We start from the raw sequence: 12,988 nt of genomic DNA, 5'->3' as shown, positions 1-12,988 counted from the left end.
GAAATACTGTTGGTACAGCTGTGTAATGATCTAGTACATATTGGCATTGTTTCTCGCAGACTTTATTAGCTTTAATCACGTGCCCTCGGGGGTTTCCCGCCTCTTTATGGCTGTTGTCAATAATCATGCTGCCTCGAGGTACGCTGTGGTGAGTCTTTGATATACCCCTTCAAGGCGAGTGCTTCGGGGACGAGCCTTAGACCGTGCTCCGAGCCAATCGAGGCTGGGCCTGAAATGCTACAAAAGACTTAAAATCGACCTTCCCTGATTTTGACTGTATACACACAGTTATCTTTAATCCTTAATTTGGTATTAAGATTATCTGTTCAATAAGTTATCAAACGACTTCTTAAATGAATCAAATTGTTAATTTCATGTTTTGTTACATCTATGACTTTATTAACTCTGGCTTGCGAAATGTTGTTCCTATGAATCAAGAGATAATTGAGCACATCAACAAATTATTTCTCTAGTCATCAAGTGTTGAGTTTGGACTTCTTTGTAGCAACACGAAACCCTCAACATGTATCGTTCACTCGGAGTAGTATTATATTTTTACCCACCAAACTTGGAAAGATTCAAAGATAGTCAGATTTATAAATGGTAATTGAAAAATAGCCACAATTTTTTATATAAAAGATAAATATGAAAAATATTGTTCAAAATCCGAAAAATATTCGAGCATAATATGCTGGAGTTCGAATTTTTTATATGTGAACTTCTAGCATAACATGCTGGAATTTCATAATGTGTTTGAGTTCCAACATAATATGTTGGAAGTCCATACACAAGTGCTCTAATCTCCAGTATATTATACTGGAACTTTTTGTGTGCAGTAGTTCCAATATAATATGTTGGAAGTTCATACACATGTGCTCAAATCTCCAGTATATTATAGTGAAAACTTTTCATGTGCTGGAGTTCCAACATAATATGCTGGAAGTTCATACACAGGTGATCCAATCTCCAGTATATTATACTGGAACTTTCTGTGTGCTGGAGTTCCAACATAATATGCTGCAAGTTCATACACAGGTGCTCCAATCTCCGGTATATTATGTTGGAACTTTTCATGTTGCAGCAAAATAGTGGTTATTTTTTAATTACCAATCCAAAAACTGTCTAGCCCATGCTATTTGTACACCAAACTTTGGCCAAGAGAGTTCACTGTTCAATTTTTGGCCCTATATCTTAAAAATAGTTAATGTCTCGGAGTTTCAAATTCCACGCAAGTGAAACTTCAGGAAAACTCTTGAATATTACATCGGAATTTCACTTAGCGGAACTTGAAACTCCAGGACATGACAGGACAATTTTTCAATTCCAAAGGCTAAAAAAGTGCTATTTGTGAATGTTTCGCCCCAAATTATCGCACGTCCTAGTTAGACAAGTCTTTGATGAGGTGCAATTTGCAGTGACAAGAAAGTTTTAGTGCAAAAGGTGGACTCTTGAGCTTAATTAGTAGATCCATATGTTATACTAGCCTTGTAAATTTAAGCTGATTACACTCAAACCTTTTAGAACATCTAATCATAATTTTAAGAAGTACTGATAATTGAAAGTTTTGGAGATTTAGCACCTGATATTGTATTACTGATTGGTTTAGACAGCGCAAGTCAATTTCAACGGCTCTACTAAAATACTGGTGTTTGACAAAAAAGTGCAACTCTTGGCTCAAATAATTATATTTTTGTATTTAAGGGGTTAAACCTAGTTAACAATAATATTTTTAGATACGAGTTATGAAAGCGTGATTAATGTTAGGAAAATCCGGTAGAAATATAATAATGGTGTGTAACATTCATTCCAATTAATGTGAGTGATAATAGAGCGTTAAATAGCAACAAGCAATAATAAATGACATTCAAGTAAATAAATGAATGATTCACCCAATGGAATATTCTTTTTAATATTCTATTTTCACAACTAGCCGTTACAACTTTGCCAATGGTGTTCTCCTTGAACCTTGTTGACATCTCAACTACGAATCTCGCTACTTCTTGATCGACCTCGACTGATTACGGCTTGAAAACTCTTCCTTTAGCGCTATCTTGTCTTAAGTATTTTAGGGCAGATTTTGACCTATACAACTGCGTAGTTTGGTTGGGAAATAATTAGTTATCTCGGGATTAGTTATTACGGAATTGTTATCCCATCTTCCTATAGAGATAAAAATAATACTACAATCCCAAGATAACTAATTTCGAGATTAGTTATGCCACAACGTTATTTAAACCAAACGTGAAATAAACTAATTTCAAATTTAATTCTATAATTAATTATCTCTTATGGGTAGTGATGGCAAAATGGTTAACAGTTAATCGCTCATATTATCTACTAAAAAATGGGTTGGATAATGAACTTTTTAAAAACGGGTCAAATATGGATAAGAACCATATTATCCATTTTCTAAATGGATAACCAATGAGTATAACTTTTACATTTGTAAAGCCTCAAATTAGGAGTTCCTCGAGGCAGGGAGACTAAGAATTCTCCCAAAAGTGATTATATGCAAGAAGTCATGAATAATATGGTTATCCATATTATCTGCCGGTTAACTTATTTTTTATCTGTATTAAATATGAATCGGATTGGATAATTTATTCGTTTTATCATCATCTATTTTCGACCGAACTATATCCGCCCCGCCCCGCCAGTTTGCGACTCCCACTTATGGGTACCAAACTAGAGCACAAACTATTCCAGTATAGGTTTATCTCCACCAGCTTATGGTGCAAACGTGGCAAAACAAACTCCACAGCAGTTCCCTCATCTACCGCCATTCATTTTGCAGCAATCAAAAACCCCTTTCCCAAGTTCTCTCTTCCTCTCTTTCCGATTTCCCACAAGAAACTTCCTCTTCTCTCCCCTTATATGTAACAAATTCACAGCCTCCATTTACTATCAAAACATTCTCAAATTCCATTCCCAATAACTAATTTTTCGTTCCATCAAAATGGGCATGATTTTGGGGAAAATCACTGTGGAAACACCAAAATACGAATTGATTCAATCTACAGCTGACTACGAAATCCGCAAATACCCAGCATCTGTTATAGCACAAGTCACATATGATCCAACCCAGTTCAAAGGAAACAAAGACGGTGGGTTTATGCTATTAGCCAATTACATCGGCGCACTTGGCAATCCTCAAAACGCTAAGCCTGAAAAAATCGCCATGACAGCTCCTGTAATCACCAAATCGTCCGAAAAAATCGCGATGACTGCACCAGTGGTGACTAAGAGTGGTGATGGAGAGAACAATATGGTGACGATGCAGTTTATTTTACCAGCAAAGTATACAAAAGCTGAAGAGGCACCTAAGCCGTTGGATGAAAGGGTGGTGGTTAAAGAAGAAGGGGAAAGAAAGTTTGGTGTGGTGCAGTTTAGTGGGACTGCAAGTGATAAAGTGGTTAAAGAGAAAGTGGAGAATTTAAGGAAATGTTTGGAGAGAGATGGGTATAAGATAATTGGTGATTTTGAGTTGGCTCGGTATAATCCTCCTTGGACAATTCCTCCATTTAAGACCAATGAAGTTATGATTCCAGTTGAGTGAGCTGAAAATGGTGTATTAAAGAAAAATATGAGACGGCTGTGAAGCTAGCTTGTGAACCTACTTTATCTGGTGTTTATTAGTATTGAATTGTGTATTTCTTGTTTATATGTTTACGTTGTTGACAATGTCTTTGCATACCCTAGCTAGTGTCAATTATTCATAGTTAATTAGCACATATTTTAGCTCAATTTTATACTTTGCCATAGTAAAGTAGTAAAACCAATGTGGTTTTGCAAGCACCTAATGTGGTAAGTCCTTACTCTCTGTTTTTCATTTCACACTCTTCTCTCTGTCCATTTCTGCCAGTATAAGTGCTTCTTCTGTCAATACCCGGTGAATCATGTAAGGGCCCTGTTAGTTGGGTAAAAATTTTCCTTTTGCTTCATCTTTATGTGATAAGATTCGCTTTAGCACCAATTGCCCCAGCATGAATTTCCTTGATCTGACCTTTTTGTTGAAAAATCTTGCCATTCTGTTCTAGTAGAGTTGACCGTGACATACTACATTCATTCTCTTTTCATCAATGAGAGCTAGTTGTTCATACTGGCTTCGTACCAATTCCTCGTCGCTGAGCTCGGTTTCTTGTATGATTCTTAAAGAAGGAATTTCTACTTCGGCGGAAATAACGACTTCAGTACCATAAACTAGTAGGTAGGGAGTTGCCCCATTTGATGTACGAACTGTGGTACGATACCCCGAGTAAGAAAATGGTAGATTATGATGCCATTATTTGTAATTGTTCACCATTTCCCTCAATATCTTTTTGATGTTCTTGTTGGCGGCTTCCACGGCTTCGTTCATTTGCGACCTGTACGCTATAGAGTTCCTATGCTTGATCTTGAATGTTTCACACATGGCTTCATCAAATTGCTATTGAGATCGGTGGCATTGTCAGTAATGATTGACTCTAGTATTCCAAATCGACAAGCAATGCGATCCCGAACAAAATCCTTACAACTTTCTTAGTTACAACTTTATAAGATGCAGCTTCAACCCATTTTGTGAAGTCGTCTATGGCCACCACAATGAACCTATGTCTGTTTAAAGCAGCAGGTTTGATTGGTCCGATGACATACATACCCTAAGCGAAGAAAGGCTAGGGTGAACTTGTTGCATTGAGTTCATGAGGTGGTACTCATATTGTTGAAATTGGCAAAATGTTTGTCCCACATCGGTGGGAAAACAAAAGTTGGGGGATTTTCCCCTATAAAAGAAGGCTTAATGTTTAGGATTTAAACACACCTCTCATTTGCCTTCTCATCTGTTTAAGGCATTTGTATCTTCTCTCTTTAGTGTTATTTCACTTGTATTTTTGGAGTGAAATAAAATATTGGTTGTGTCCGAGGAGTAGGCAAAATTAGCCGAACCTCGTAAATTCTGGTGTTCCCTTTATTGTTGTTTTATTGTCTTATTTATTATTTGGTGGCTGTCATAATTTTTGGTATAGTAGTTGTGACTTATTCACACTATATACATTTGGCTTCCGCAACAATTGGTATCAGAGCCAAGGTACTGTCTAAGTATGCTCTGTGGTTGCAGCATAGTCTGATCTTCCACATCAGAAAAGATTTATCTTGGTAACTGAGTCAAGGTTCTGTCTGAGTATGCTCTGTGGTTGCAGCTTAGTCTGATCTTCCACACCAGAAAGGAAATAATCTTGATTTGTGTCGTCAGCTATTAAATAATATTTGTGTCAAAGATGGGAGACAATAAACAAGAAGAATCTACATCAAGTGTCAACAATACGTCATCATTGGCATCTTCGCTTATGACAAGAATTGTGTCAAATGCGAAATTTGCGGTAGAAATATTTGACGGGTCCGGACATTTTGGGATGTGGCAAGGCGAGGTTCTAGATGTCCTTTTTCAACAAGGGCTAGATCTGGCCATTGAAGAAAAGAAACCAGATGTTATTGGAGAAGAAGATTGGAGAATTATCAACCGTGTTGCTTGCGGTACCATTCGATCCTACCTTGCTAGAGAGCAGAAATATCCATACACAAAGGAAACTTCTGCAAGTAAATTATGGAAAGCACTGGAGGATAAATTTTTGAAGAAAAACAGTCAAAATAAATTGTACATGAAGAAGAGACTGTTTCACTTCACCTATGTTCCTGGTACCACGATGAATGAACATATCACCAGTTTCAATAAGTTGGTCACAGATTTGCAAAATATGGATACAACTTATGATGATGGTGACTTGGCCTTAATGTTGTTGGCGTCACTTCCTGATGAGTACGAGCACCTTGAAACTACTCTACTCCATGGAAATGACGAAATTTCTCTCAGAGAAGTTTGTTCGGCTTTGTACAACTATGAACAAAGAAAGCGAGAAAAACAGAAGGGCGGAGAAGGAGAAGCACTATTTGTGAGGGGTCGTCCTCAAAATCAAATGAGGACAAAGAAGGAAAGATCCAAGTCAAGATCCAGACCCAGCAAAAATGAATGTGCTTTTTGTCGAGAAAAAGGGCACTGGAAGAAAGACTGTCCGAAGTTGAAGAATAAGGCCAAACATAACAATGGAAAGGCCATTATGGATTCAAATGTAGCTGATTGTGATGATTCAGACTTCTCATTAGTTACAACAGAGTCATCAACATCATCAGACATATGGTTGATGGACTCGGCTTGTAGCTATCATATGTGTCCCAACAGGGACTGGTTTGTGGAATTTCAAGAAGGAGAATATGGAGTCATCCACACAGCGGATAACAACCCTCTTACCTCATATGGCATTGGTTCAATACGATTAAGGAACCATGATGGAATGATCAGAACATTAACAGATGTTCGATATGTACCGGATTTGAAGAAGAATCTCATCTCTGTGGGAGCCCTAGAATCAAAAGGGTTCAAAATCATTGCAGAAAATGGAGTGATGAGAGTATGCTCCGGTGCACTAGTGGTAATGAAGGCTAATCAGAAGAATAATAATATGTACCGCTATCGTGGCAGTACAGTTATTGAGACAGCGACAGTGACATCCAGTGACGACAAAGAGGCAGAAGCAACCAAGCTATGGCACATGCGCTTGGGACATGCTGGAGGAAAATCCTTGAAAACTCTATCAGATCAAGGATTGTTAAAAGGAGTAAAGGCTTGCAACTTGGAGTTTTGTGAGCATTGTGTCAAAGGGAAACAGACAAGGGTTAAATTTGGTACAGCGATCCATAATACTAAAGGCATTTTGGATTATGTACACTCTGATGTTTGGGGTCCTTCCAAAACACCTTCATTGGGTGGGAAGCACTATTTTGTAACCTTTGTTGATGATTTTTCTCGAAGAGTGTGGGTGTATACAATGAAAAACAAAGATGAAGTGCTAGGAATTTTTCTCAAATGGAAGACGATGGTGGAAAATCAAACAGGCAGGAGGATCAAGTGTATTCGCACAGACAATGGAGGTGAATACAAAAATGATCATTTCAATAAGGTCTGTGAAAATGATGGCATCGTCCGACACTTCACTGTTAGACATACACCACAACAGAATGGAGTGGCAGAACGTATGAACCGGACCTTGCTGGAGAAGGTACGGTGTATGTTGTCCAATGCTGGCTTGGGCAAAGAATTTTGGGCTGAGGCAATTACATATGCATGCCACCTCATTAATCGTCTACCATCTGCTGCTATTGATGGCAAGACACCATTTGAAAAATGGTATGGAAAACCTGCTGTAGATTATAACTCTTTGCACGTGTTTGGCTCAACTGCATATTATCATGTGACGGAGTCAAAATTGGATCCAAGGGCAAAGAAGGCTATTTTTATGGGAATTACTTCTGGAGTCAAAGGATATCGCTTATGGTGTCCTATGACAAAGAAAGTAATATTCAGCAGGGATGTTACCTTTGATGAATCTGCTATGGTAAATAAGGTAACAGAAGATACCAAACAAAATAAAGGTGCTTCTAAGCAGGTGGAGTTTGAGGGAAAATTTATTTTTCCTACACAAGAAGCAGAGGAGGAAACAAATGAAGATTACCCTCTGGAAGGAGAGCCAGTAGAGGAGATTCCAACTCAGGAACCTCAACAACAACTTGAATCAATAGCAACCAGCAGGCCAAAAAGAACAATAACGAAACCTGTTCGTCTCATAGAGACAGTTGCTTGTGCAACCTCAATTGTAGCTGATGATGTTCCTACCACTTATAAAGACGCAGTCCAAAGTTCAGAAGAAGATAAGTGGAGGATTGCCATGAATGATGAAATACAGTCCCTTCATCAGAATCATACATGGAGATTGGCCAATCTCCCGAAGGGAAAGAAAGCAATTGGGTGCAAATGGGTATTTGCAAAGAAGGAAGGATTTCCTAACCAAGTAGATGTTCGCTACAAAGCAAGATTGGTGGCCAAAGGATATGCTCAAAAGGAGGGAATTGATTACAATGAAGTATTTTCTCCAGTTGTAAAACATTCCTCCATTAGAATTATGTTGGCTTTGGTAGCACAATTGGATTTGGAACTAGTTCAGATGGATGTAAAAACTGCGTTTTTACATGGAAACTTGGAGGAGGAAATCTACATGACTCAGCCAGAAGGATTCAAAGTTGCTGGAAAAGAAAATGTGGTGTGCAAACTTGAAAAATCGTTGTACGGATTGAAACAATCTTCTAGACAATGGTACAAGCGATTTGACGAGTTTATGTTGCGGCAAGGGTACAAGAGAAGCAAATACGATCATTGTGTGTATTTGCACAAGCTTAAAGATGGTTCCTTTGTATATCTTCTCCTATATGTTGATGATATGTTGATAGCTTCCAAGAATTCAGAAGAAATTGATAAGTTGAAAATTCAACTGAAGAAGGAGTTCGAGATGAAGGATTTGGGTGAGGCAAAGAAAATTCTTGGCATGGAGATAATAAGAGATAGACGTTCAAAGAAACTCTGTTTATCTCAGAAAGAATATTTGAAAAGAGTACTACAACGTTTTGGCATAGATGACAAGACTAAGCCAGTTAGTACTCCACTTGCTCCCCATTTTAAGCTAAGTACTACTATGTCGCCAATGGATGAAGCTGAACGAGAGTATATGTCAAAGGTACCATACGCAAATGTTGTTGGTAGCTTGATGTATGCAATGGTTTGCACAAGGCCTGACATTTCACAAGTTGTTGGAGTTATTAGCAGATATATGCACAATCCAGGGAAGGAGCATTGGCAAGCTGTGAAGTGGATTCTACGGTATATTCATAATACTGTAGATGTCGGGTTAGTTTTTGAGCAGGAAGACAATCAGTCTGTAGTTGGATATTGTGACTCAGATTTTGCGGGTGATCTGGACAAACGACGATCAACTACTGGTTATGTGTTTACTTTTGCAAAGGCACCAGTTAGTTGGAAGTCTACTTTGCAGTCAACAGTTGCTTTGTCTACAACAGAGGCAGAGTACATGGCTATTACAGAGGCTGTGAAAGAGGCAATTTGGCTTCAAGGATTGCTAAAGGAGCTTGGTGTTGAACAAAAAGGTATCACAATTTTTTGTGATAGTCAAAGTGCTATTCAATTAGCGAAAAACCAAGTGTATCATGCAAGGACGAAGCACATTGATGTTCGGTATCATTTCGTACGAGAAATCATAGAAGAAGGTGGAGTCACAGTGAAGAAAATTCATACTACGGAGAATCCTGCTGATATGCTGACAAAGGTGGTGACTGCGATCAAGTTTCAACATTGTTTGGATTTGATCAACATTGTTGAACACTGAAGATTGAAGATGAAGACACAACCAAAATTTGTTATTGAGAGAAAATTGAAGATGTGGAATTTTGCCAAGGTGGAGATTTGTTGAAATTGGCAAAATGTTTGTCCCACATCGGTGGGAAAACAAAAGTTGGGGGGATTTTCCCCCTATAAAAGAAGGCTTAATGTTTAGGATTTAAACACACCTCTCATTTGCCTTCTCATCTGTTTAAGGCATTTGTATCTTCTCTCTTTAGTATTATTTCACTTGTATTTTTGGAGTGAAATAAAATATTGGTTGTGTCCGAGGAGTAGGCAAAATTAGCCGAACCTCGTAAATTCTGGTGTTCCCTTTATTGTTGTTTTATTGTCTTATTTATTATTTGGTGGCTGTCATAATTTTTGGTATAGTAGTTGTGACTTATTCACACTATATACATTTGGCTTCCGCAACACATATCATGTCAGCATGTATCTGGTATTGGTGACACTTCTGAACATACTTGATGCAGTCTGTTTCCATAGTCATCCAGAAATACCCTACTCTTAGTATCTTCTTGGCTAAAATGAAACCATTCATGTGCGGTTCGCAGGTTCTGACATGTATTTCCTCGAGCAATCTGGATGCCTCCTTGGCGTCAGCACACCCCAGAAATCCTAGGTCAGGAGTCTTTCTATACAAAATTCCTCTGCTTTGAAAGAAATTGTTGGCTAATCTTCGAAGCGCGCGCTTCTGAGTATGAGTAGTGTGCTCTGGATATTCTTCCTTTGCCAAGTATTGCTTGATATCGTGGAACCACTGATTCCCGTAAATCTCTTCTTCAACATGAGCACAATAAGCTTATGAATTCCTATTGGGATAAGATCAATGAAATTCTTGTCTAGGTATTGTATCATGGAAGACAAAGTGGCTAACGCATCTACAAACTGATCATTCTGAATCCTCAGAACATGTTTGAATTCTATCTTTGTGAACCTCTTGATCAGCTCTTGTACACATTGCATATATGGCATAATATATTGTTCAGTCAGTGCCCCTAAAGATTTTTAGCGTTCAAAGTGGCAAGTGATCTAAACAACTATTTTTAAGGTACACACACAGTTCAATGATCAGGGGCATATTTAGGTCTTGGGATATGGGATCAGGTGAATCCATGCTCCTCTCCTTAAATCATATATAACAATGTTATATTTTTTCAAAATTACTTAAATATTTGCGCGTGCACTCATGCTCAAAAACTCCTATGGCACAATAATTATTGGATACACCTCGACAAGTGAAATTAGTGGTTCAAAAGCCACTCCGGATGGTCTTGTTTTCAATGTGGAGTATAAATTTTTTTTAAAAAAAAATTAATTTTGAACATATAATTTCAAAAGTGTAGGGGGTTCAGGATAAGAGACTAAAGTTAAACCTGTCAAATATGAATTCTAGATCCACTTCTTTATAATAGTACACCCATCCTATTAAAATCTTGGATCTGCCTCTGCCGTTGATCCCCACATAACACATAGGTCCACCTCTGCCAAATGGCACATTGAGTCTAATTTGGAGAGCTCTACTACGTGACAAAATGGCACATTGAGTCTAATTTGGAGAGCTCTACTACGTGACAATAGGATGGTCTAGATGTTTCAACTAGATCTCTAATATGTGACTAGGATGGTCAAGATGTTTCAATTTCAAACCGTAAGGTCACAAATTAGAATATATTGTTGTCCAATTGAGCGTTTCCTTTGCCAATTATGGGAAAAGAAAAGTTCCAATATGGAAAGCCTGTGTAGCGTATGATATGGGGTTCTTTCTTTCTCGGAACTCTCAGTTCACTGCTCCACCTCAAGCATATCAACCATTTGGTTCACCACTTCATCCAAGCGTGCATTATCATACAAAACACTGTATAAATGCTAATACAAAGAGGTTTTTGGTCCTAGTTGCTTGTGAAGCAGATACAATGCAAGATATCGCGACGGGTTTCATATCACACGTTAAAATATTGTTTTAATCGCGTTCCCGAGTTAAAACATTAGGAAAAGGACATGTGCTCTGCTAGTTTTATCCTTCTGGAAACTTGGAAGTACCTTATTGTAACAAAATTTAAGATATTTTGGCCTTCATTCTTGCAGCCTAGATTAGTCCATTTCAATTCTTAAGTTTTGACATCTCCATCTATGACTTTGATTGTACTGATGAACACTTAAATTAGTATTCATTATTGTTCTTCCCTCTTTATATTCTTTTGTTGCAGCACCATATTATTGATAGTCTCACTTCAAGCTGGAACGGCAATATATGAAGTTAAAAGAACTCTCAAGTTCCCACAACTAGTAACTTGTTAGATCTCAGCCACTTGCTGATTGTGTTATAATAAACATGCTCTCAAGTCTCCTTTTAGCAAAATGTAAAATGACCATAGAACAACGGTAAAGTTGTCTTCGTGTGAGGTATAGGTCATGAGTTCGAGCCGTGGAATCAACCACTGATGCTTGCATTAGGGGTAGACTAGACTGCCCACATCACACTCACTTGAGATGCGGCCCTTCCATGGACCCTGCATAAATGTTGGATATTTCGTGCACCTTTTTAAAATGACTGTGGAGCTTTTTCTAAGTACTAAAACTTAGTACTCCGCAAATAAGACCTCTCAATGCAACATTCGTATGAGTGACTTCTTTCAAGAAAACAATCTCAGTGAGTAACAAAGTCTTTTCTTGGTTATTTTTCTTCCTCCTCACTAGTAACTGGTAAACTTACTGGAGAATTTGAATCTTTAGGAAACGTCATAACAGAATCATGTGACTTGTTTAAATTCACTATCCTATCCAACATTAACGCAATGATCATAACCCTATTTAACGTAGATTTGGTTGACATCATAGCACAAAACTGGAAACATAATGGCGTATGAATCTTGCCAAATTTAACCAGTACCTTACTTGATGAATGAGTTTGATTTAGGACCAGAATCTGTTGGGCTAAGGATAAGGATGCAGGTTCAGCGATAAGAAAGCATTATCAGACTAAAGTAAATGTCGGGCTTGCCTCCATCAGTTGTCGTCACTGCTATTTTTAGTAATAGCATAATGTTGCTTTATGTATTTTGAGTACGTTATAAAGGAACCAGAGTAAATCCAAACTTTGAATTATGGTCCTGCATCAGGTTCATATCCAACTTCACTTCTATAATGCAAGAAAATGAGAAATGAGAAATAATGAAGTAATAAAAAGTGCATTGTCTCAAACAACTTATGTTTTTAGACGACATAATCACAATAATCAACATAGTAGCATAGCATGTTGTAATAAAGTAAGTAAAGTGTAGTCTTTTTCAAGTTTTTAGATATGATGGTCATCCAGTTCAACAAATGGAACATTAGTTTGTGCATCTTATGGACGCTAGTCTATGGTAATCCACCTGTTTCCTTAGCGTTTCCAAAATGGACGCTAATAGAGATGTGCTGGAGCTTATATTTTCGTTCATTCTTCTGTACGACTTATATGGCCCTTTACATATCAGCAAAGGGGTAAAAACTAATCATCCGTATTTAGGTTTGCTTGGTTTTGGTTCCTTGTGCAAAGAGTTAATAACATAAAGAGTTTATTGATATTACATAAAAATGTAGGAATAAAAACATTATCTATTCACAATCATAGCAACCGAGATGATGCAAACAGTTCACCTGGTAAATCTTTCAATCCATAAAGGGATGAGAAGGAAAAGAGGACAAATATGAAGATGGCAACTG

The 12,988-nt window shown here is 37.8% G+C and overlaps 1 protein-coding gene across 1 annotated transcript; it reads left to right on the top strand.

The window, feature by feature from the left end:
- The first annotated feature begins 2,762 nt into the window (after positions 1–2,762).
- On the top strand, positions 2,763–3,834 carry LOC104241533 (heme-binding-like protein At3g10130, chloroplastic). Its single transcript, XM_009796482.2, has one exon. It carries the CDS (start codon positions 2,957–2,959, stop codon positions 3,554–3,556), a length of 600 nt encoding a protein of 199 aa, XP_009794784.1. The 5' UTR covers positions 2,763–2,956; the 3' UTR covers positions 3,557–3,834.
- Positions 3,835–12,988: the final 9,154 nt, after the last annotated feature.

Source organism: Nicotiana sylvestris, chromosome 12 (assembly GCF_000393655.2).
Source record: "Nicotiana sylvestris chromosome 12, ASM39365v2, whole genome shotgun sequence".
In the NCBI taxonomy this organism is placed as follows: domain Eukaryota; kingdom Viridiplantae; phylum Streptophyta; class Magnoliopsida; order Solanales; family Solanaceae; genus Nicotiana; species Nicotiana sylvestris.
The sequence above is the reverse complement of the archived record's forward strand: the minus strand, read 5'-3'. Positions and strand labels throughout refer to the sequence as shown.

What these genes read in the sequence shown, in the direction of transcription:
- LOC104241533 (XM_009796482.2), top strand. Translation starts at nt 2,957, where the DNA reads ATGGGCATGATTTTGGGGAAAATCACTGTGGAAACACCAAAATACGAA.